Raw genomic sequence first — 24,815 nt, 5'->3', positions numbered from 1 at the left:
CCCACCACGGCGCCCATCCCACGTGGGGACAGAAGGAAGTGAGCACACAGCAAGCCCGCTGTTGGATTGGTTGCTATTTCTCCGTCCCGCAGGGCCCAACCTGGCCCAGGTTGGGTTTGGGGGCTCTGGGGACAGGACATGCAGGTCTGGGGCGGGGGTGGGCAGAATTTCCTGTATTTTATCCATTTGCAACTTGATCACCAATAGAGAGAAATAAGACTCTGAGGGCTAACAGGAGGGTGGCCAGGCTCTGGGCCCCCAGCCAGACCCCAGGAGTCCTGTCCCCTCTGGGGAGGGGAGGGAGAGTGCTCTAGAAACCAATGGAGAAAAGGAGAAGGGGACAGGGGCTCATGTCAGCAAACACAGCTACATCACATGACACGCCAGCGACACAGAAACACACCAACACACACAGCTACACAGCAGGGAAAAGGGTAGGTTGGGAGAAGGGAGCTAGGAGCCAACCATCTTGTCCTCTGTGGGGTGGGCTGGGGCAAGGTGAGTGCATAGAACACATCATGTGTACACGCTCAAGGCATGACAAGAGCGTGCACTGACCCACAGGCACATGAGATGGACACGCAGTGTGCTTCGTAAGAGGCAAGGAGAGGGAGAAGGGGGGAAGGGAAGCACTGAGCCCTGGCCGAACCTGGGACCACCAAGGGAACACTTGGCTTGATGGTTGTAGGTGTGTGGAGGGTGGACAGCACACGCTTGTCTGAGAACATGCAAAAGACACCAGCCCCTAGGCAACTCTTCAGGACACACATAGGGACAGCAGCCAACAAGCAAGTCCATCACGTGATGGATAGGTCTTGTAGAAAGCTGGGACACAGCACTCTCAGGAACTGCTCATCCACCTGAGGCTCAGAGGTGGGCTACCACTGGCTCAGGTGGTTCAAAGAGGCAGGAGCAGCATGCCAGCCACAGCCCTGCCATTCCTGTGAACACCATGGCAGGGGGCTGCTGGAAACACTTAGGTTAAAAGGGGGTGCTGGCTGGGCAGAAAGAAGAAGGGGACTGGAAGTTGGGGCCTGCCTGTTCTGTCATCTCCAAAGGAGCCTAGGATGGGAGCAGGAGGGCTCTGGGCAGACTCTAGGCAGACTCCTGTCCTGCAGAAGATTATTCTAGAAATGAGTAGGCAGGCTCCCTCCTCAGCACAGTTAACCTGGGCGCTTCATACATGTACAGAGACACACACACACACACACACACACACACACACGCCCAACATGGCATGGCAACCTCTGTTCTGCACACATACACCCCAGTCCTTCACTCAGAACACATTTATGCCCTACTCTAGGGCAAGACACATATATCTGTGTGTTCCAGCTACATGTTCATAGGCCATGGAGTTGGGGACTTCTAGCACTGCCCTTTATCCCATATACCTCTTGCTTGCCATCAAACAATCCACAAACTGCATAGTTCTCCACACAATGGGAAGACTTTTCTTCGCCACCAGAGAACAGGCCTCTTCTCACCCTCCATGTCACCCTTCTCTGGGAGTGGCCATGACTGATGTTTCAGCAGCACAAGTGTCTAGCGGACAGGTCCAAGGATAACCCACTCCAGTATGTTTGAAATCAAGGTTCCTAAACTCAATTTTCCTAAAGCAGAGACTGGAGGATCAGATAGGGCAATAAGGACAAACAATGGCTTCTCCTTTTTCTGAAGGGAGTTTGAGAGGCAGAAGTGGGCAATGCTCTAACTTTCCGTCTGTCTGGAGCAGCCCTTGACATCTTGCCTCATTACTTCCCTACAACAGTCCTTTCAGGAGACAGTCATGTGCAAATGGGTGTGGCATTTGAATGGGCACAATGCTGTATGTGTGAGTGCACCAGTGTGCATATGTGCACCTAGGTGTGGTTGCCTTCATGGAACTTCCTCACTGAAGTGTGCTAGCTGTCTCAGGCTCAGTACTGCCCTTGGGCCTAAACAGAGAGAGGTTAAGAATCTGGGCATGTGTCCACAGGGCTTGGAAAGTGGCTAGGTAGGATGTTCCACCTGTACAACGATGATGTAGCAGAACTGGGTGTGGTGGCGCACGCCTTTAATCTCAGCACTTGGGAGGCAGAGGCAGGCGGACCTCTGTGAGATGAGGCCAGCCTGGTCTACAAAGTGAGTTCCAGGCCAGCTGGGGCTACAGGGAGACTATGTCTCAAAAAGAAAAAAACAAAAATGTTGATGTAGCAGTGTGTAGAGCCACATCAGATGTTGGTCAGCTGCTCTGGGAAAGGGGGAAGGAGCAACTGATCCTGAAGAAACAAACCTGGATGGGGTACATGTCCTTAAAGATGTGTGTGTGTGTGTGTGTGTGTGTGTGTGTGTTACACAGGGGCAGAAACACTATGTAGAAAGTCCTATGGATGCATACATGTCCTACTCCAGGTAACTTAGAAACACAGGTATCTGTGATGTGCCCACCCAAAACTTGTGTCTGGTCCACAGAGAAGAGGCTGTCTGAAGAGAAAACACACACACACACACACAGTCTCCGGGGCATGATGCAGCCCCTGGGAGTAACTGAGCCGGGAGAGTTTGTTCTACAATGTATGGGATATGCGCCAATGTCTGGTTTGTTCTACAATGTATGGGATATGCGCCAATGTCTGGGCCTCTCTGGACCCTCTGAGGATGCACTGCTCATCCACCTCCTGCCCTGTTTGTAGCAGATGGGAGGAGGTGGCAGTGGAGGAACTGCTTTTGCATTAGGTTCACACACTCATAAAATAATTCCATGGACACACACACCACACCTATTCACAGAAGACAGGTTGGGGCATGGTAGGTTGCCATGTTATACTTGACCACAGTCTACACAGCAACCCAGGTGGAGAGGGAAGCTCAGACCACACAGAATGGAGGTGGTGGCAAGAAAGAATCAGGGTATCTACATACATCTACACAAGTACACACACACTGGGGTGTCCACACATCTTGAGCATGTCCTGGCGGCATGCATGTTGGTGTGCATGTGTGATCACGCCTGCTGCTATCTACGTGCAGCGAGGTGGGGGGGGGTCCAAGGCAGGGTGAGGGCCAGGGACTCCAGGGTCTGCTGTGAGGGTGAAGGGAGGTAGGGCTGCCTGGGTCTGTTTGGGGGGTGAGCTTGGAGCAGGGGATAGAGTAAAAGGGTGGTGGGGGTATTGCTCCCGATGTGTGGGAAGGGTTCTGGGAGAGAGAAGGGTGGGAGGCCCTACAAGCCCAGTGTCCCCCCAATGGATGACGCCAAGACCACCCCCAGCACCACACAGCAAATGATGATCATGATTTTCTTCTGCAGGTAGAAAGGTGTGTGTGTGTGTGTGTGTGTGTGTGTGTGTGTGTGTGAGAGAGAGAGAGAGAGAGAGAGAGAGAGAGAGAGAGAGAGAGAACAAGACAGATGAGGGGAGAGTTTGGGGTGTGAGACATGAGGAAAAAGAGGGGAGAGAAAACAGAAACAGGAAGAGGTCAGAGTCAGAGATAAGGCCTCTCACCCATTTTGTAACTGCCTCACCCACCCGCTGATCTCTTAGCCCCGTGCCCCAACAGGCACCCTCCCTGGCTTACCCTACGAGCCTTGCTCTGATATTTCACAGCTTTCTTGGTGTCGGACACAGCTCGCTCCACATAGTCCACGGAATGCTCCACATTGTATTCGATGCGGTCGATCATCTCACCCTGCAAACAAGGAGGTGTGCAGAGGGACGAATGGGGGCTGGGTAGGAAGCAGCAGATTTGGGGCCTAGAGAAGGCTCCCATAGCAACATGGCAAGGCCTGTACCTGGCTCTCCACAAGCATGGCCATGTCCACAAACATGTCATGCAGCTCACGGATGCTGGTTTCCAGTTTGATGATTTCGTTGTGCCTGGTCTCGATCTCGTTTAGTGCCTGCTTTGTCATCTGAGAGTCCATTTTGATCTGGGGCGATGGAAGGAGGAAAGGGCTGTTATCACTCTTTTCCCATGTAAGAGTTTCAGCTAAGCAGCCAGAGGGGTTGGGTTCAAATCCAGTTATTTACTGGCTGCAACCTTAGGCAAATTATTTACCCTCTTTGGACCTTGGTGTCCCCACCTAGAAAATGTGGAACATACCAGTGCCCACCTCAAAAGATTGTTGTGAAATTGAATGAGTTAGTGTGTGTAGCTTTGATTGAACTGAACAGTTCCTGGCACACTATAAGCACTAAAGAGAAGTTCGTCAAATTATAAGAAATACAATTTAGCTGGGCGGGCATGGTGGGGCAGGCCTTTAATCCCAGCACTGGGGAGGCAGAGGCAGGCATATCTCTGTGAGTTCAAGGCCAGGTGGGGCTACAGAGAGAGCCCCTGTCTCAAAAAGACCCAAAAAAAAAAAAAAAAAAAAAAAAAGAAAAAAAAAAGAAAAAGAAATGCAACTTATATGGAGCCCACCACCTTGGCCCAGAACTTCCTGTAGTTCACAAAATACTACTCGTATAGTACCCGGGGAAGAGAGATGGTCAAAGGCAGACAGAGTGATGGAGGAGACACAGCAGGTGGGAAAGTGGCAAGCAAACAGGGAGGCTCAGATGAGAAGGCAGTGTATCCACAAGTTGCCTGGAGCCTGCATGAGATGAGGCAAAATGCACAATGGTCCTCAAGAGGCAGAAGGAGAGATTCCCTCCAACTCACAGTTACAACCTCCCCTGCCAACTCCTGACATGGGCGTTGGCCTCCTACTTAGTTTAGACCTAGGCATCTAGCCTCTCTCTCTTTTTTTTTTTTTTTTTTTTTTTTTTTTGTCTTTTTGAGACAGGGTCTTCCTTCCTTCCCCAGCTGTCCAGGAACTATGTAGACCAGGTTGGCTTTAAACTCACGGAGATCCACCTGCCTCTGCCTCCCAAGTGCTGGGACTAAAGTCATGCGTCACCATGCCCAGCTTCACATCTAGCCTTTCCAAGGTACACTAGGATTCCCTGCTACTCCAGGCCACATACCCTTATTTTCGAAGTAAGGCTCAGGCTCCCTCCCTGCCTGTGTCCTGCTCATAAGGACCAAGATCCTTCAGTGGCTCAGCAAGTGATTTCCCCTCTCCCTGTGTTTGGACTGTTCTCTCTCCCCATCTTCTCACACCTAAAAGCTCCTTCTCCCTCTCTTTCTGACTCTCTGTCTCTTTGTCTTTCCCTCTTAGATTTAAAAAAAAATATGTATCGGGTATGGTGGTGCATGCCTTTAATCTCAGCAATTTGAGAGGCAGAGGCAGGTGAATCTCTGTGAGTTCAAGGTTAGCCTGGTCTACATATTGAGTTCTAGGCCATCTAGTGCTACAGAGTAAAAAACCTGTCTCAAAAACTAACAAAAAATTATGTGTATATGTGTGGGGGTTAGGGTTAGGCTAGGTTATATGCATGTGACTACAGGCGCCCACAGTAGCCAAAGGTATTAGATCCCTGTGGTGGCTTCAGATACAGGCAGTTGTGAGCCACCTGATGTGGGGCCTGGGAACCGAACTTGGGTCTGCTGGAAGAGCAGGATTCACTCTTAACCACTGAGCCATCTCTCTAGCTTAAGCTCGTTTCTTAAGGTGCATCTCAATGACCATTCCTTCAGGAAGTCTTCCTTGACGCCAGTGCTAATAAACCTTCAACCAACACCCAGGGCCTATCTGCAGTTTCCACAGCCCTCAGTCAGCAGATTGTCTCCACTGCCACAGTGGAGAGCCTGTGGGTGGAGGTCAGAGAGTAGCCACCTTGGAATCAACCACCCTCACACAGGAAGACAGGTGGCCTACGCAGAGCTGTACTTGAGGGTGTCTAGCTGGATCACAATCAATCTGCCTAATATTAATTCCACAAAAATCAATTATTCAAACAGTTCTTTGCTGAAAGCTGTTAGACAATTACAGCTCACATTTTACCTGGTCTGCACCCATTTTTCAGAGCCATCTGATCACAGAGGCAGAACTGGAGACAGGACTTGGCAGACCAGGGCAAAAGTCCACAAGGAGAAAGGAGAACTTGGGTTTGGGGAAGGCCCGTCCACTCATACATGACAGGGCAGGGTGGTGTCTGAAATTAAAATTTGTTTTTTTAAAAAAAGTTTCCAAAAATGAGTCATGGAGAATGACATGCTTCAGGCAGGACGCTGGCAATGGGTCTTGTGAGGAGCTTTGTGTGGCTCTTGGGAGGGGAGTCTGGGGTAGACCTTGGTAATGACTCAGGAATGCAACTGTAGAGTCAAATCCTTAGCAGATTATGTCACCTGCTGGCCCAGTTTTCCTTGGCTGTGAAATGGGCTCCCTCATGAGATTGTAGGGAGAATTAAGTGAGTTGTTAGCTAAGTAGGTGAGATGTTAAAGGGGCCATGGTAGTACATGCCTGTAATTCCAGCTGAGGCAGGAGGACTGTGAATTTGAGATAAACCTGGGCCACAGAGGGAGATCATGTCTCAAAAACAAAAACAGAAGCCCCTTGCACAACGTGCTTAGACCATCTGGAACACCACTACTGGCCATTTTGATAGCAGCCCTCTCCCCATGAAATCTCCCAGTGTCTGGTCCAGGCTGTCCACTGCTTGTGATTCCAGGCTGGACTCAGGAACACCTGAATTTGGGAGGAGAGGCAAATGCTTCCCCCACAGATCCCGCCCCGACCCGGGGGCTCACATCATCCGTGAAGATGGCCAGCTTCCCGCTCTCCAGCATATCTTCCAATTCTTCATTGGTCGTAGTTCTGCCGGCTGTGGGGAAAAAGGGCTCCTTGCTCAAGGAGAGGACCTGAGGCGACGGGTTGGGAGAGCAGGAACCCGGGACCCACCCTCCCACTAGCCTCTGGCCAAGTGGCCCCTCAAGAGAGGAACGGGCTGGGAAGAGGTTTGACAGGCCGGGGAGTTAGGGGCACACGCACTGATCTCTAGCTGCCGCTGGATCCGGTCCTTGCAGCGGTCCCGATACTTGGACTGAGTTGCATTATACTCGGTCATTACTTCCACAAACTTCCGCGAGAGAGTGGAGTGCTGGGGAATGGGTGGGGGAGAGAAACACCAGGGAATCAGGGACAGAGACTAGGTGCATGGTGCCGTCCCAGCGCCACCCAAATTCAAAGTCCTACTCCCACGCGCAACACCATCCTCCGCCCATACCCGCAGGCAACCCAAGAGCTGGCGGGGCTCCGCCCTCCGCCCCAGCCCCGCCTAAAACCCCGCCCGCGCGTGGGCTCTCAGGCGCACCCGCTCTAGCCCCGCCTTCTTCCCGTGCGCGGGTAATTGCAGCTGCAGCCTACCTGAGTCTTGCGGATGCGCAGGTCCGCGGAGGAACGGTTCAGCCCCTCTTCCTGCTCAATGCTTTGCTCGATAGCTGTGGGAGACAGGGCGCAGTGACAGGCTGGACACCTGGAGTCCGGGGGCGGGGAGCCGGGGTCTGGGGCTCAGGAAGGGTTGACACCCAGGGGTAGGTCAAGGCCTGAGAGCGATGCCCTGCTCACTGAGAGGACTGGCAGTAGAGCTAGGCTGAGGTATACCTGCAGGCCAAGTACACAATCAGCTGTCTGAAGGGCTTCCCTAAGGCAAGCAAGGGAAAAGACGAGGCTCAAAAGGTCACCAGACAGAAGGGGCTGTTTGCGCTGGTGGAGGGGTCTTGGAAAATGCGACCAACCTAAACTCATGAGGGAATGGCCAGTCCACTACAAAGGGCCCTTTTGAACCCATTGACACGATTTTGTTTGTAGACGGTGTTGTCACACTGCCTCCTGCCTCAGCCTTCTGAGTTGCTGGGACTACAGACAAGCACCAGGGCACCCTGCTACCTTGTGACTTTCTTTGTTTTTCTACCGTGTGACTTTTTTTGGTGGCCACCCTTTCCTTGCAGAGTTCTACAGCTTATGGATGGATGTTCTAACAGAGAAAACTTAACTCTCCTCCTGCCCTGCCTGTCCTGGCACAGACCAACCAGGATTCCTGTTTCTGAACTGTGTACTCCCGACAGCATCATTCAGTCTCTAAGAAAGAGCTTGCAGTGACAGCCACTTCATGATGACGGGAAAGTGCATTGCAGATGATTCCAGGCCTGTTCAATCTTTGACCAGCCTCTGGGCCAGTCTGGAGTGTACCACTTCCCTGTGGCACCCCAAGACTCCTGTGCAAGGAAAAGCAGGCACAGTAACTGAGTGACATTCACTGGTCTAGACACTGGGAGAAGCACAGGGACACAAGATCAGGAATACAGGAATCTGCTGGCCCTGCTGGGTCCTACCGTCAGACCTGGAGCTAGGGCCAAGTCTGGATGGAGCAGTCTTTTACTACATTATACTGACTTTCTACAACAACCCTGGGGGCATAATGATAACAGCGGATATTTCACTCTAGAAACTGGGGTTCAAATGGGTGAAACCCAAGGTCACCTTCACGCCACCAACTGGAAGATGGTAGGAAAATAGGGATTTTTTTTCCAGAGGCCACTTTCCCTGTCTTCTTTCTGGATCTATTTTTTAAAATATTTTATTATTTTTATGTGTATGTGTGTATTGCCTGCATGTAGGTTAAGTGCATCCGTGTTGTGCAATGCCCGAGGGGGTCAGAAGAGGCTGTCGGGATCCCCTGGAACTGGAGTTACAGACAGTTGTTAACTGCCATGTGGGTGCTGGGATTCAAACCCGGGACTTCTGCAAGAACAGCCAGTGTTCTTAACTGCTGAGCCATCTCTCCAGCCCTGGATCTATTCTTTTAAAAAATATATTTTGTTTAGCTGGGCGTGGTGGCGCACACCTTGAATCCCAGCACTTAGGAGACAGAGGCAGGCGGATCTCTGTGAGTTCAAGGCCAGCCTGGTCTCCATAGTGAGTTCCAGGACAGCTGGGGCTACAGGGAGACCCTGTCTCAAAAAGACCCCAAAATTTTTTTATTCATTATTTTTTATTTTATGTGTATGAATGTATTGCCTGAAGATGTATGTAAGTACACCTGTGTCATGCAATACCCGCAGAGGTCAGAAGAGGGTGTCAGATTCCCCTGGAACTGGCGTTACAGACAGTTGTTAGCCGCTATGTGGGTGCTATGAGTCAAACCTGGGTCCTCTGCAAGAGCCGCCAGTGCCCTTAACCCCTGAGTAATCTCTCTAGCCGTGACTGGACCTATTCTTGACCCCCAAACCACAGAGATTTCCTTACAGTCTTCTAGAAAGTGTTCCAGTTGGGACTAGATGGACCCAGAGAAACCACTGAGTCCTAAGCTTATAATTCTCCTGCCTCAGCCTCCTGAGTACTGAAATTACGGGTACATACCACCATGTCTGGCTACAATTTGACTTTTTTGTCTTTTTGAGACAGGGTCTCCCTGTAGCCCCACCTGTAGACCAGGCTGGCCTTGAACTCACAAAGATCCACCTGCCTCTGCCTCCCAAGTGCTGGGATTAAAGGTGTGTACCACCATGCCTGGCCTTGACAATTTGACTTTTATGTTTTTGTTTTTATTTGTTTTGAGACAGGGTCTCCCTGTAAGCCCAGCTGGCCTGGAACTTACTATGTAGACCAGGCTAGCCACAATCTCACAGAGATCTTCCCACCTCTTCCTCCCAAGTGCTGTGATTAAAGGTGTATACCACCATGCCTGGCTGTAACATCTATGACATATAGATTTATTTATGTTTTTGTGTGTGTCTGAATGTCTTTCACATGTGTGCAGGTGTCCAAGGAGAGCAGAAGAGGGTGTTGGACCCCTTCAACTAGAGTTACCGGCAGTTATGAGCCACTAGATATAGGTGCTAGGAACTGAATCCTAGTCCTCTGCAAGAGCAGGTGTTCTGAACTGCTGCTGGGTCATCTCTCCAGTCCCACGTTTTACATTTTGAGGTTCTTTCCTTTTGGGGGACAGGGTCTCATTATGTAGCTCCTGCTGACCTGGAACTTGCTATGCAGACCAGGCTGGCCTTGATCTCATAGGGATCCACTTGCCTCTACCTCCCAAATGCTGAATTAAAGGTGTGTGCCACTACACCCGACTTGAGGTTCTTTTTATGACTTCATATGGAGAAAAATATTTTGTTGTCAAACAAAAGAGCTGGAGAGATGGCTCAGGGGTTAAGAGCACATAGCTCACATCCATGTGTAACTCCAACTCCAAGGGATCAACACCCTCTTCTAGCCTCCATGGGGGCACCCCCACATATATGCACTGACACACACACACACACACACACACACATATACATATAATTTTAAAATAAGAAATAGGGACTGGAGAGATGGCTCAGTGGTTAAGAGCACTGACTATTCTTGCAGAAGACCCAGATTCAAATCCCAGCACCTACATGGTGGCTAACAACTATCTGTAAATTCAATTCCAGGGGACTGGACAACCTCTTTTGACCTCCGCAGGCATTGCACAACATGAGTGCACTTACATCCATACAGGCAATAAATTCATACACATAAAAAATAATAAAATATTTGAAAGTAATAATAATAAATAAATCTTTTCTCTCTCGTTTTTTTTTTTTTTTTTTTTTTTTTTTTTTTTTGGTCGTTTTGAGACAGGGTCTCCCTGTAGCCCCAGCTGTCCTGGAACTCACTATGGAGACCAGGCTGGCTTTGAACTCACAGAGATCTGCCTGCCTCTGCCTCCCAAGTACAGGGACAAAAGGCATGCACCACCACGCCCAGCTATAAATAAATCTTTAAAAAACAGAAAACAAAGGACTGGAGAAGTTCCCAGTACCCACATGGCAGCTAACAACCATCTGTAACTCCAATTCCAGGAAACCCAACAAGCACTTCTGGCCTCTGCAAGCACTGTACATATGTGGTACACTTACATACATGCAGGCAAAATACTCATTCACATAAAATTTTAAAAATAGTAATTTTTTTTAAAAAAAAGAAAACAAGCTGGTAGTGGTGGCACACATCTTTAATTCTAGCACTCAGGAAACAGAGACAGGCAGATCTCTGTGATGTCAAGGCCAGCCTGGTCTACATAGAAAGTTCCGGACCAGCTGGGACTACAGGGAGTAGTCCAAAAAAACAAAAAACAAAAAAGAAACAAAAAGAAAACAAAAGAAATGTTTACAGTTGCTTCCATTTTCCTGCTATACTGATGAGCAAGCTGGGATGGGGCCTATTGGTGGAAGCTGGATTCCCTCCATGTGGATTTGCACGAACACAACACCAGGTCAGGGGTTTCCTAGTGTAGCACACTTACTTTCTGAGTGCAAAATCTTTACAGATTAGTGTCAGAGGCTCACAAATGGCCTCCTCTTACATCCAAAAGGGCATAAAACTTGTGGCCTCAGCTCCCAGAGCCAAGGCTGGTGGTCTTGGGACAGGCACTTGCCAAAAGCTCCTTTTATGCAAAGCCTAGCAATGGGTGCTGTAGGTGCCTGGCAAATGCTTTGTGATGCTGAATTACCATGAGCACATCTCTTTAACACTGCTGTTCCCCTGGCACCAGCAGACAAGGAGGTTCCCAACCCACTGTGCTTTGGGGGGAAGGTGGTTATTACCAGCACCCAAGTCCCTAAATTAGAGTGAATACAGAGCATTTGGCAAGGCCCTCCTGAAAGCATGCCAGCCCCTGATGTCAGCCACACAGTCCAATCTGTCCTGAGCTAAGGATACCAATTCAGAAGCATTTGCTGAGCCCACCTACTGGGTGCTCAGCGTTATGCGTGGAGCTTGTTCAGGACAAATGAGGACTGAACAAAATCCAAACTGTTCGGAAGAGTACATTTTTCTTTCATATGTTCCTTCCTTCCTTTCTGGACTTTTTTGAGATATGGTCTTACTATAGAGCCCGTATTGACCTGGAACCCCCTTTTTTAAAAAAATTTTTTATTGGGTCTGGAGAGATGGCTCAGCGATTAAGAGCATTGACTGCTCTTGCAGAGGACCTGGGTTCGATTCCCAGCACCCACATGGCAGCTACAAACCATCTTTAACTCCAGTTCCAGGAGAATCTGAAGCCCTCTTCTGACCTCCATGGCATTGCACAACATGGGTGGACTCACATACATGCAGGCAATACACTCATACACATGTCAGAAGAGGGCTTCGGATTCCTGCATGTAGGTAAGTGCACCAGTGTCGTGCAGTGCCCATGGAGGACAGAAGAGGCTGTCAGATTCCCTGGAACTGGAGTTACAGACAGTTGTTAGCTGCCATGTGGGTGCTGGGCTTCGAACCCGGGTCTTCTGTAAAAACAACCAGTGTTCTTTTTTTTTTAGTCTTTTTGAGACAGGGTCTCCCTGTAGCTCTAGCTGCTCAAAACTCACTATGTAGACCAGCCTGGTCTCGAACTCACAGAGGATCCACCTGCTTTTGCCTCCGCCTCCCGAGTGCTGGGGATTAAAGGCGTGCATCACCATGCCCGGCAAGAACAACCAGTGTTCTGAACCTCTGAGCCATCTCTCCAGCTTCCCCACTCTTTTTTTTTTTTTTTTGAGACAGGGTCTCCCTGTAGCCCAGCTAGCCTGGAACTCACTATATAGACCTGGCTGGCTTCAATCACAGAGATCTGCCTGCTTCTGCTTCCACAGTGCTGAGATTAAAGGTGTGTGCCACCACGCCTGGCCCTGGCCTGTAACTCTTGATCCTCCTGTCTCAGCCTCCTGAGTGCTGGGATTACAGGTATATGCTACCAAGCCCCGCCGTAAAGCTGTATTTTTTTGATGAATTTTCATGTCTATTGAACTAGAGCTCACTTCCCTGTCTTGTATGTCTCCAAAGAATGTGGATCAAGAGGGCAAACGTGTTTGTGTACTTTGCTGCTGTTTTGGAATCTGGCTCCCAGAAGCCCGTGAACACTTCCTTATGGAGGCCGGTTTTGTCTAATGCAGATTGAGAACTTTCTCCCCATTACAGGATTGCATTTCTCACCTTTCAACTTGGACCGGACCTTGTTTGCTGTCTTTTTGATGTCTGCTGTGAGGTCCTCCAACTCCTGTTTAGTCTCTGGGGGGAGGCAAAGAGAACAAATAAGAACCTGGACAGGACTGAAGCACCCCCGAGCCCCCAGAATTGGCACTCACTCTCGTCCGGGTTGGGAGCCGCCAGGATGGCGCTGTGCTGTTTTTTCACCTGCTCCACATCCTCCGACAGTTTCTCAATGCAGCCTCGGATCTCTTCCACCTATGGCAGGGAATCAGTGGCACCTTACCCAGGTTGGGCCAGCTGAAGGGAGCCAGAAGACTCAACCAGTGCTCAGGGGAATGGCCAGACCCAGAAGGTCAAGGATGCAGGAAAAACGGGATGTCCAAGGCAAAGAAAGTTGCTAGGAAGGGGCGAAGTCCTGGGTACAGGGACCTTGGGGACTCTACCTGTTCAAAGAATTCATCCATAAAGTGGTCTCGATCCACATGGACCACCTCCTCTTCATCATCACTGTCTTTCGCCTGGGAAGCAAAGCAAGGATGAATCCAAGAGCAATCCAACCCTGGTGCTCAAGGGTGGCTCTCTGGCTCTCAGCCTGCCACATATCCATGGATGCTCCCAGTTCTAGGCTCAGAAAAGGGGTCTTGAGAAGGGTCCTAAGCAGGAGCAGGAGGGATGGCAAGGGCACCAACAGTCAGAGCCAGAACTGGGTATCTTGTAGAACAATGGAGGCCAGGGCAGCCAAAAGCCCAGAAACTACCTTGGAGGGAACCAGGCAGAGGCACTCTTTGGGGTGGATATAGCCTCATAGGTTCAGACTCTCCCTGGAAAGAAACATTATTTGAGGCAGTTGTCACTGACTGCTGAATATGGACAAATTTCAATATTTTAACAACCAGCTAAATGTCAGCCTTGCAATAATTGGCTCTGGGCTCCAAGGAGAGTTCTAGAATGGTTTCCCAGAAGCCTTGGACCTTCTTGCCATCTCCTGGCAGCACCTGCTCAGGCCTCAGTTTACTCTCTTATCTTCCTCACTGTCCCCACCCGAACATCCATGTCCCTCATGGAAGATCACACTGCTGCCAATGGCAGGCAAATTAAGAAGGCCCAGTCAGACCCAGTGAGAGCTGGCTGAGCCACACAGGCAGTACTCTGACCCCCTTCACCCCTGCACCTTCCTATTCCCACCCACTCCACTCTGCTGTTGGCAACTCTTCTTCCCCACATAGCTACTCAGCTACTCGCTTTTATCCAGTCCCTTCCAGCCATACACCCACCTACTCTCACTTGCTTGGATTTCCCAGTTGCAACCTGCAGCTGCTCAGCCCTCCACCCTCAGGGCTCAGAGACACAAAGGGATTTACCCACCCACACTGTCATCAGCAGGCAGACCGGTGACACAGACAGAAGAGCTGACACATAGGCACACAGAAATAGGCCCCCACACCCACACAGAGACACATTGACATGTTGACATTCTCGGCACACAGACCCACGAAGGAGCTGCATTCTGACCCGTGGACACAGAGACGTGCAGCCAAGCCCCCAGGACATGGAGGAGGGCACTGCAGACCTGTCCCCCCAGCCTCTCTTAGACCCAGGACTGCATGCCCAACCACAGCTGGGCAGTCTGGAGCCCTAATCAGGCCCTGTGGAAAGTTAGAATGGAAATCAAGACAGTAGCAAAACAGCCAGCTACCTGGAGGTGGAGCCACTGGGACCTAAAGGGGAGGGCTGACAGGACTCCAGAGCACAGATAGGTCCTCCCAGACAGGCTAGGAGTGAACTAGGCTAGGCTCCACACATCCCAGAGAGCCCAGATCAAACCTAGACAGAACCAGATGGAGCCAAGATCAACCTAGATACCAAGAGTGCTTGGGAAGAGCAAAGTGCCAGCAGCTCTGAGACCAGCACAGCCGAGGAGTCCTCTTGCTGCGTGCTGGAAAGCCATGCTTCTGCCCAAACTGAACTCCAGGGTCTCAGAGACCCTGAGAGGACTCTGGCTTCTCTGGCTTCAACCTGACCTGGGACAGCCCCAGGCAGACCTTGGCCTTGTGAGCCCCTGAGAAGGTTCATTTTCAGGATTGACTGGCTTCTTAAGGTGCTTTCAGGCTTCTCAGTCCTCCTTCCTCCAGGGTCAAAAGCCTTCCTCTGCTCCTTCTTTCTGCCTTCACCCACCCACCCTCAACCACTTCACACGGGTCAGCAGAGCCTTTCTGGTCCAGGTCTAGGAACTTCTGTCTGTCTCTTTCCCTTTCCCAAGCCAACTTGAGGACATTGGCCCTAAAGTCTAAAGTTGTTCTTCCCTTAGATTCTTCTTGGAGTATCCAGGCTACTGGTTTACTTGCCCTTGAGAAAGGAAACATGGTAGAAGGCACAAGTATGACTTAGTTTGAATAATAATTACAAAGAGAGCTGATAGCTAAAAATCTTCTCTGTACAAACACTTTTACATTCATAATCCCTTTTGATCCTTACCAGCAGAATCCAGTGAGAAAAGCTGAGTATATATTGGCCCCATTTCACAGATGAGGGAACACAGGGCTAGAGAGGGTAAAAGAAAGTGGCTTGCCCAAGGGCACAAGGTTAATAGGACTAGGACATGAGGCCCAGCTGCCCACCACCTGCCCAGACTTGCCAGGATCCCTCCCCAGCCACCGTCTGCCAGAGGCTCTTCTCTCTCTCGGGCCAGCTGCTCAGGGCTGAGTAAAGTGTTGTGTCCTTCAAACCCAGCCAAATAGTGCTGTTCGCTAGTATCTCCTGTGTCTTCCATTCTTCTCATCTCTTTTAATCTTGATCAAAACTCTGACAGGAGGGAGCAGAGGGAGCAGTGAAGAACATACACTGCTGTTGCACAGGACCTAAGTCCAATTCCCAGCACCCATGTGGGGTGGCTCACAACCTCCTATATCTCCAGCTCCAAGGGGACCTGATGCCTTTTTCTGAGCTCTCGGGGCACCTGCACTCACATGTAAATCCCACTCCCCCTGCCCCTACATACACATACATAAAAATAAAGTGTTTTTTAATAAATCTTTTTTTTCTTAAAGCCCAACAACTCTAAGGAGCTGGTGGCATACACTATAATCCCATAGCACTCAGGAGGTGGAGGCAAGAGGATTTCCATGAGGTGAAGGAAGCAAGTTCCAAGTTAGCCTGGGTTACAGAATGAGACTCTGTCTCAAAAAAAACAAAACAAAAACAAAAAACAAAAAACAAACACACAAAAAACAACAACAAAATCCCCACATAAACTTTGTAAGGACTACTTCAGAATCATGACATTTAAACAGTTTTGGGGTTTTCTTGTTTTTAATGTGTATGAGTATTTGTCTACATGTATTTACATACATCATGCATGTGCAGACCCACAGAGGCCAGAAGAGGGCATTAGATCCCCTAGAACTGGAGTTAAAGACAGTTGTTAGCTGCCACGTAGGTGCTGGGAACCAAGCCCAGGCACTCTGCAAGAGCAGTCAGCGCTCTAACTATTGAGCCATCTCTCCATCTGGTTAAACAGGATTTTACAAAGAACTCTGTGCTGGTCTATGAACGCTTCATATATTTAATTAATTTTTTCTTTTTTAAATTTTATTTATTATTTTTATTTTATGTGTATGAGTATATTGCCTGCATGTATGCGAGTGCACCTGTGTCGTGAGGGCTTTGGATTCCCTTGGAATTAGAGTTAAGGATGGTTCATAGCTGCCATGTAGGTGCTAGGAATCAAACCTGGGTCCTCTACAAGAGCAGTCAGTGCTCTTAACCACTGTGCCATCTCTCCAGCACCTTAATTAAATCTCTCTTAGTCTCTGTCTCTCTCTGTCTCTCTCTCTCATCTCTGTGCTGGGGATGGAACCCAGGGCTTTGTGTATACTAGGTAATACTCTACTATTGAATGATAGTCTCAGCTTTTAGTTTTCTGGGACAGAGTCTTATTGTAGCTCAGGCTACCCTTGAACATGGGATCCTCTTGCCTCTACCTTTCTGAGTGCTGGAGTATATTACTACCAGATTTATCCATTTAATTCTTAAAATAGCCTCCTGAGGTAGAAAGTATTACAGCCCCCTTTTATAGATGAGAAGACTTGAGGCAAAGGAGCCAGAGACTCTTCCCTAGGTCACTGGCTAGAAGGCCACGTCACCACTGCCTTTTGGGCCTTGTATGGCAGTCATGTTTCCCACTCAGAGGGCAGGAAAAGGAAATGAGACAGCAGAAAAATGTGTGTGCTTGGTGAGGGTTGAATGTGAGCCCCTGTGCCTTCCATGTTCCAGATGAGGGGACAGGCTCAGATAGGTTGCCTGAGGCTTCACAACAAGATAAGGGCGGAGGTGGAACTTGAAACTGGGACTGTCAAATCTCAAGCTGTTTCCTATCCATCCTACTGACAGGTGGCAGTCCCTCGATCCCTACCTGGCCCCAAAGAAAATCTCTCTCTCTCTCTCTCTCTCTCTCTCTCTCTCTCTCTCTTCTCCCCCCTCCCTCCCTCTCCCTCTATCCACCCATTCATCCATCTCTCCCTCCCTCCCCATTACCCCTCTCTCTTCCAGGATCTCACTATACAACCCAGGGTAGCCTGAAACTTGTGACAATTCTCTCAGCCTCCTAAGTGTTGGAATTACAAGTGTGAGCCACCATGCCTAGTGTACAGTTCTTGTCTTATGTCACATCACTTTACAAAGAACATGTTTTTATTCCTGTTTGACAGAGGAAGAAACTAAGGCACAGAAAGATTAACTTGCCAGGGTTGGTCAGCCAATGGAGTGCTGGTGGATGGTAAGGCACCTCTTGTTACTGCCCACCAGCTGCTAAGCACCTGGGAAGATAAAAGTGGATGGAACAGAGCTCCTGTCCCCTTCTCAAACTGCCTTGGCCACATGTGGCATCAATCCTTGTCCAGGCCTCCTCAAAGTCCAGGTTTTCCACATCAGAGACAAACAGGAGGGCCTGGTGTGTGTGTGTGTGTGTGTGTGTGTGTGTGTGTGTGTACATGCGTGAGTGCATGCATGCATGCGTGCATATGACAACAGAGTAGAAACATGATTAGAAGGAGACAGTGTGGGCCAGCAAGTCAGTGACCAAAGAGACAGATGGCAGGTGGTGACAGAAACTCTGAAAAGAGGGAGCAGGGTGGAAGAGACTAGAAGAGGGTGACAGAGTCACAGAGGGTGTGTGCAACACAAGCATGCCCACACACACTACCACACACTGCCCACCCGGGGGGCAGGCACCATGTCATTTGATCTAGAGGCATCAGCTCCCCTCCCACACTGCTCCAGCTTCTGCCCATCTGTCTCCGTAGCCTGGGCCTCTCCTCTCTCCCCACCTCCCATGGTCCGGCCTGTCTTTTCATTCTACCTGCCTGCCTAGCCCACCTGCTCCCTTCTTCCTTCACCTAACAAATATTGGTGCCAAGTTACTTCTGGGAGCCAGTTGTGAACAAGCCTGGGAATGAAGGGCCTGCTTCCAAGGTGCAGTGGGGAAGACAAACAGCGAAAAACGAACAGGACAGTGCCTGATTGTAAGAAACAGCAGGAGGAGGGGCTGGAGAGATGGCTCAGTGGCTAAGAGCACTAGTTGCTCTTTCAGAGGACCTGGGCTCAATTCCCAGCACCCACATGGCGGCAACAACTGTTTGTAGCTCCAGCCCCAGGGGATCCAACGCATTGCATGGCACAGGTGTAGTTACATACACGCAGGCAAAACATTCATGCATATATATGTATATGTATATATATATGAGAGAGAGAGAGAGAGAGAGAGAGAGAATGTAGGCAATAAGCAGGGAGATAGAAACAGGTATGGGTAGGGCTTTCATCTAGGGTGGCCAGGGTGACATTTGATCTGAGTCCTAAAAGGGCCAAGAGAGAAACTGAATTCAAGGCAAAGGGAACAGCATTCTGGGCAGAAGCAGCAAGTGCAAAGAACCCAAGGCAGAGACAAGTCCCTTGTAGCTGGAGGATAGGAATCCTCACTAGGGTTCTCTCTAGGTCCCTACGTTCTCTCACAGAACGTCCCTCCTGTCTGCAGGCCAGCCTTTCCCCTTTCCTCTCTTCCTAGTCTCCTTGTCCCCCCTGCCCCCTGCCCTCCTACCCATCCTAGTACTTGTCCTTCCTGTCTTCTCACTCCCCACTCTTGGCACCACTCCAATTGCTTCCTATCTTCTCTCGAGCTCACCCTGGCTTCCTCCGTGGAACAGCTACTCAGCTGAGGTCTTCCAAGGCAGGCTCCACGTCTAGCCTAGTTCACAACCAAAGGTGCTTGGTGACCCCAAGATGGAAAACCCTGGCTCAACACCAGCTCTGCCATCAAGAGTTGCAGGACTTTTGGCAAGCCAATCTTTTTTCTCTGACCCTCAGGTAAACTCCAAAACAAATGGGGGTCATGCCCTGCCCATTGCAGGGGACTTTTACGATGCTCCAGAGAACACACAAGTCACCTGGGAACAGCAATCACAGAGTGTGCACAAGACCCTGTCTAGACACTGTGTGTATTAACTTTAATATTCAACATAATCCTGTGAAACAAGGTACTACTATTACTTCCAATTTGCATATGAAGAAGCTAAGGGACTGGGGATGTACCTGCCTACTATATTTGAGGCCCTTGGTTCAGCCCCCAGGAGCACGAACACACACACACACACACACACACACACACACACACACCCCAAAACAAACCCTCACCCTGAGCACCAGACAGGTTAAGTAATTTGTCCAAGGTCACACATGAAGTAACTAAGTTAAGATATGAGCCCAGATAATCTGATTTCTAAGTCGGTGCCCTCAACCACTGGATTTGAGAACTTCTTGGGAATACTAGAGTCCTGGAATGACAATCAGGCCCTGTGATTAACGTTGCTGAGAACCCTTCCCCAAGTCCCCAAGTCCTGCTGACTCTCCTCCTTGGCTTTAACTTTGGCAGAGAGATCCTCATGACATCTGGAGCTCCTACCCGTCTCAACCACCCCCTCTCAAACCTCCACTTTTCCTGAGCTGTAACTAACACCAAAGCCATTAGCATTTACCCAGCACCCTTAGCCCCAGCCCTCCACACCACTGGACTTGCCTCTGCCTCCGTTACCTGGCTGCGTCCAGCAGCCCCTGCCACAGGTTTCTTTGGGCAGGTAGACCTGCCTCGCTCAGAGGGGCGCTCTCCACTCGTGTCTCTCTCCCTCTCTAATATCCCAGTTCTACTCCCACCTTATCCCACTTTGTTGGGTTTGGGATTCAGGGAATGTTCTTGGCTGCTGGAGATCTGAGTTCAAATTTTATTTCCTCCCTTGCTACCTGGGAAAATTCTTTAACTCTTCTAGGCTCATTTTCCTAAATATAAAACAAGGCAGCCTCTCTGCCTACTTGACGAAGAAGCTAGTGGGACTGATGGGACTGCCATGACAATCTGCTTAGTTTAGACACTGAAGCTACTGGTCTGGGTTCACATCCTGCCTTTTTCTAGCTATGTGACGTTAGACAAGTTCCTTAACCTCTCCGAGCCTCTGTTTCCTTATCTGTGAGATGAGATCATGCTAATACCAGCCTCACAGGATTGATGGGAAGATCAAGATGATTTTGTGTGTATAAAACGCATAGTGTTTGCTACTATCATTTTCCTTATGCAGTAAAATAATCCTTCAGATTTCCTCCCTCAACTGTTAGCTCCTCCTTTCTCTCTACCTGCCAACCTATCTCTACAAGCAGTCACTTGCCTCCAGGTCCCTTCCCCATTTCTCTTGTAAACTTGGGTCCCCACCTCTCCCCAAATTCAGCCCTTGAAGACTCTCTAAAGACAGTGTCCCCACTGTCAAAACTTGTGCCTTGAAGGCTGAGAAGCATAGACCCATGTTGACTGGGCAGCCAGGAGGCCCAGGTTCCAGTCTGAACACACACACACACACACACACACACACACACACACACACATGCATGTGTGTATGTTCGATGACCTTGGACCAATCCCTTCCCATCTCTGAACCTCAGTTTCCTCATCTGTCAAATGGAGTGATAGCCTCCCTGGAAAACAACCCACAGAATCCTGGCACAATCCACTGCATCTGGACAGTGGTCACTGGCCAGGTGAGTACTTGTATTCATAATACCAAATTCCACCATCACAGCAGACAGCTACCTCCACCTCCTTGGGCCCCAGGTCATTCTCCAATGTCTCAGCACCCTCCCTGCCATCCTCATCAAGCCCATTCCAACCCATTCAAAGAGCAGCCTCCTCTGCATCCTCCAGGCTGCCCCCCTCCAGCTCTGTTGGCCAGCCTCTTGGAGCCTGGCCCCTGGCCCCTCACAGCCTGGCCCCTGGCTGCTCCCATGTCCCAGTTCCCCCAGCATTGTGCGGCCTATGTCACACAACCCAATTCTGTGACTAGGTGGCTGGATCTTTCTCTCCTCTCCCACCTCTAGGGTCACCTCCGCTGAGGCCCTGGCCCAAGGGAACTCCATCTCCCCAGTCTACTCTTTCCCTCTCTGTCTCTGAGCAATGCCCCCTCCCCATGGAGTAGTACACACACACACACACACACACACACACACACACACACACACACAGACTCATACTTCATTCCCTGCCAGGTCCTGGCATCCAGTCCCAACCTGTGTCCTTCTCCATGGTAGTCCCCAAATCTGGGTCCTACTGGACCTAGCTTGGTCAATAACCATCTTCAACCTAACTGGCAAACCTGTTCCAGAATGATGGTTTCCCCAATCCTCTCCTGACATTCACTGTCTCCAATCCCCAGGTTAGAACCCAGGGTCCTCCTGGAAATGTGGGCTGCCCGGGCTCCTGAGATCTCTCCTGCCCCCTTGTGTTTTAATGGCCTCCAACTCCTTCCAGCCACTGTCCCCCAATTGCAGGTTTATTGGAGGTATCAGGTGCCTGGAGATGCTAGGGTTTCCTGGCTTCCGATCTCCAATCTCATCATTTGCACCCCACATCTCAACACCTCCCCCACACCATCCCCACACGCTCCCCAAATATAGGGTCCCACTTCTCCCATCCCCAAGCTTACACTCCGCAGCTCCTGAGTCCGATCCTTCATCCTGCGACGGGTTCCTCCTCCTCCTCTTCCTAGTCCTCCCGCCTCTGCTGCTGCTCTCTTCCTCCTACCTCAGTGCTGGAGGCCCGGGTCTGGGGGCGCGGGGTTGGGGGAGGTGCCGGGCCCCCGAGGGGTATGCGGGTGGGGGGCGCGGTGCGGGGGGGGCGAGGCCAGGCAGGGGCAGGGGCCTGAACAGGCTTGGCTCTGCCTGGGCTGCGGTGGCGATGCGGCTGCGGCACAGGGTGGGGTGGAGGGATGCGGGAGCCGAGGCGCGGGGGAGGGGGGCGGAGGGAGGTGAAGAGGAAGGGGGGGGAGCCGGGAGGGGGCGGGGAGCAGGGGGCATGCGCAGCACTCGGGGCTGGGGGCGCTTGGGGCTTGTAGTCCTGGGAGGGGGACTCACGGGAGGGGCACCAGGGAGGCCCAGAAGGCGGGGGTGGGAGCGGGAGGGAAGGGCAAAGCCCAAGAAGCAGGGAAAGATGCTAAGACAGGGAGATGCGGAGGCAGGGACAGAGATGCTAGGCGAACTGCAGGTTGGGTGGAAAGGCAGCGAACTAGGGGAATAACGTGGAAGAGACCGGGTGTATGCACGATGTCTCTGTGAGCCTGCGCAGGACCACCGCCATGTGTGTCCCTGTGTCCCTGGAGGAGACCCTAGACACTAGAAATAGCAAGCCTGACACTGCGTGTGGTTTTTTTGATGTAAGAAGTTAGCCAAGCTCTTGTTTGCTAGGAAGGACATGGAGTTTAATCTATATGCCCTCCCCACCCTACCTGGGAGTGGTCTCCAGTAGTGGGTCTCAGACTTCTCCTTGCCTACCTGCAAGAGCAGGGTGGTCACTGCCCCCTGAGACCTTGTGAGCTGGCTTTTATTTGTTATTTTAATTTTATGTGTATGAGTGTATTGCCTGCATGTATGTAAGTGCACACGGGTCATGCAATGCCCGTGGAGGTCAGAAGAGGGCATCTGATTCCCCTGGAACTGGAATTTCAGACAGTTGTTAGCCACCAAGTGGGTTCTGGGAATAGAACCTGGTCCTCTGCAAGAGCAGCCAGTGCTATTAACCGCTGAGCCATCTCTCCAGACCCTGGTCTGGCTTTTTGGATAGCCCTGTTAAAAATGACATTTATCCTCAACTGGGATGTATCTCAGTGGTAGAGTGTTTGCTTAGCATGCCTGGAAGGCCCTGGATTCCATCCCCAACATCAAAAAGAAAAAGGAAGAAAATGGGGTTGAGAAGGAAGGGAAGGAGGGAGGGAGGGAAGGGGGAGGAGGCAGATAGGTAGGTCTCTTTGTTGGGAGGAGAAATCTTGAACCTAATACCCCTGAAGGTCCAGAGAACCCTACACCCTCTGCTCTTGCAGACCAGACCTTCCTTTCTCTATCTCTTCATCTTAATATTACATCAAGTCTTCCCTTTCCCTGAAATGGGCCTTAGACTCCCAATGGAGCAGGCTTTGACCTTGCTTTTGCCAAATACCCAGTGACTGCCTTGATGCCAGATTCATCAGTGTCATGGCAGAGCTTTACACCACCCCCACGACCTTCAGCAGTATCTGAACCTTGGTCGTTTCCCTGTAGTGAAAACTCTTCCCTCCTTGGCTCCCTGCCCACCTCCAGTCTTACTGCCTCAACCTCTGGTGCTATCTCCCAGACTGCTTCCAGGCCCCTGGTCTGTCCCTTGGGTCCTTCAACATCAACAGTCCCTGGGTATCATCCCAGGTTCTCACTTTTCTTTTCCTACTCTTTAAAATTTTTATATGTGCTAGAGTATTTTGCCTGCATGTAGGTAATTGCATCATGTGTATGCAATGCCCATGGAAGCCAAAAGAGGGCGTTGGAGCCCCTGGAACTGGAGTTAGGGACGGTTGTTAGCCACCATGTGGGTGCTGGGAACTGAACTCAGGTCCTCTGCAAGAGCAGCCAGTGCTCTTAACTGCTGAGCCATCTCTCCAGCCCCTCTCCACGTCTTTATTTTTATTTTTGAGACAGGGTCTCTCACTGAACCTATAGCTCACAATTTCAACCAGACTGGCTGACCAGGAGCCCCTGGGATCTTCCTATCTCCCTGGCCCCAGGGCTTGGATAACAGACATGCTCTCCTTGCATAGTTCTATATAGATGCTGGGGATCTGAACTTGAGTCCATTTTATCCACTAAGCCATCTCCCTAGCTCAGGTTCTCATCTTGATCCATGGCACCTTTCTGCACCTTCATGCCTGTAGTGCCCACATCTGTACCTGTGAGCCAAATCCTTCTCTCTTCAGAGGAAAGCCCTACTATAAGCCTGATGCCAGGAACACAGAAACACAACATGCTATGAGACATGAGAAGAGTCCTACCTATAGTGAGCAAGGCTAGGACTCTGATGAGGGGACCCCACATCTCAGTGGCCTTGACCTCTCTGGAACTGCCTCTTCCTCTGTTTTCCATCAAAGGTGCCATCTCCATCTGCATAGCTGCTCAATGTAGACAGAAGCTGGTGTGATTTCCTCCCCATCAAAGCATTTCTGTCATACTCTGTGTTTCTAACATGTCCGACTCACTGCATGGTAGCTCCCATCAACTTCCCTACAACTGTTATTATCTCAAGTGTATAGATCATCACACTGGGACATCAAAGGATTAAGTAGTGAATCCAAATTCACAAGGTGGGGCTCTCTTTGGCAGCCTCCCCCTCTCTCTTAAATGTTGGAGATTGAATTTAAGCTTGTCATGTGCTGGGTAAATGCTCTACCACTGAGCTACATTTCAGCTCTCCTTTGTAGATTTTGCTTGCAAAGCCCATTCCTTTTTTTTTTTGTCCTTTTGAGACAGGGTCTCCCTGTAGCCCCACCTGTCTTGGAACTCACTATATATACCAGCCTGGCCTTGAACTCACAGACATCCACCTGCCTCTGCTTCCCAAGTGCTGGGATTAAAGGCGTGCACCACAACCCCAGCTTGCCCATCCTTTTTAAAAAAATATAT

General features: G+C 50.3%; 1 protein-coding gene across 1 annotated transcript; it reads right to left on the bottom strand.

Annotated features, from left to right (window-relative positions):
- Positions 1-54: 54 nt before the first annotated feature.
- Positions 55-21,999, bottom strand: Stx1b (syntaxin 1B). Its single transcript, XM_008823821.1, has 10 exons — positions 21,821-21,999; positions 13,250-13,324; positions 12,962-13,061; positions 12,810-12,884; positions 7,227-7,300; positions 6,852-6,960; positions 6,611-6,684; positions 3,770-3,907; positions 3,556-3,666; positions 55-3,283 (listed from the first exon to the last, which is right to left on the bottom strand). Exons 1-10 carry the CDS (start codon positions 21,848-21,850, stop codon positions 3,203-3,205), a joined length of 867 nt encoding a protein of 288 aa, XP_008822043.1. The 5' UTR covers positions 21,851-21,999; the 3' UTR covers positions 55-3,202.
- Positions 22,000-24,815: the final 2,816 nt, after the last annotated feature.

This window comes from Nannospalax galili, unplaced genomic scaffold (assembly GCF_000622305.1).
Source record: "Nannospalax galili isolate Female #2095 unplaced genomic scaffold, S.galili_v1.0 scaffold788, whole genome shotgun sequence".
In the NCBI taxonomy this organism is placed as follows: domain Eukaryota; kingdom Metazoa; phylum Chordata; class Mammalia; order Rodentia; family Spalacidae; genus Nannospalax; species Nannospalax galili.
The sequence above is the reverse complement of the archived record's forward strand: the minus strand, read 5'-3'. Positions and strand labels throughout refer to the sequence as shown.

What these genes read in the sequence shown, in the direction of transcription:
- Stx1b (XM_008823821.1), bottom strand. Translation starts at nt 21,850, where the DNA reads ATGAAGGATCGGACTCAGGAGCTGCGGAGT. An exon ending in GGACTCAGGAGCTGCGGAGT is followed by an intron (nt 13,325 to 21,820) that starts GTAAGCTTGGGG and finishes TTTGCTTCCCAG; the next exon opens with GCGAAAGACAGTGATGATGA. An exon ending in TGGCCATCTTCACGGATGAT is followed by an intron (nt 3,908 to 6,610) that starts GTGAGCCCCCGG and finishes CCATCGCCCCAG; the next exon opens with ATCAAAATGGACTCTCAGAT.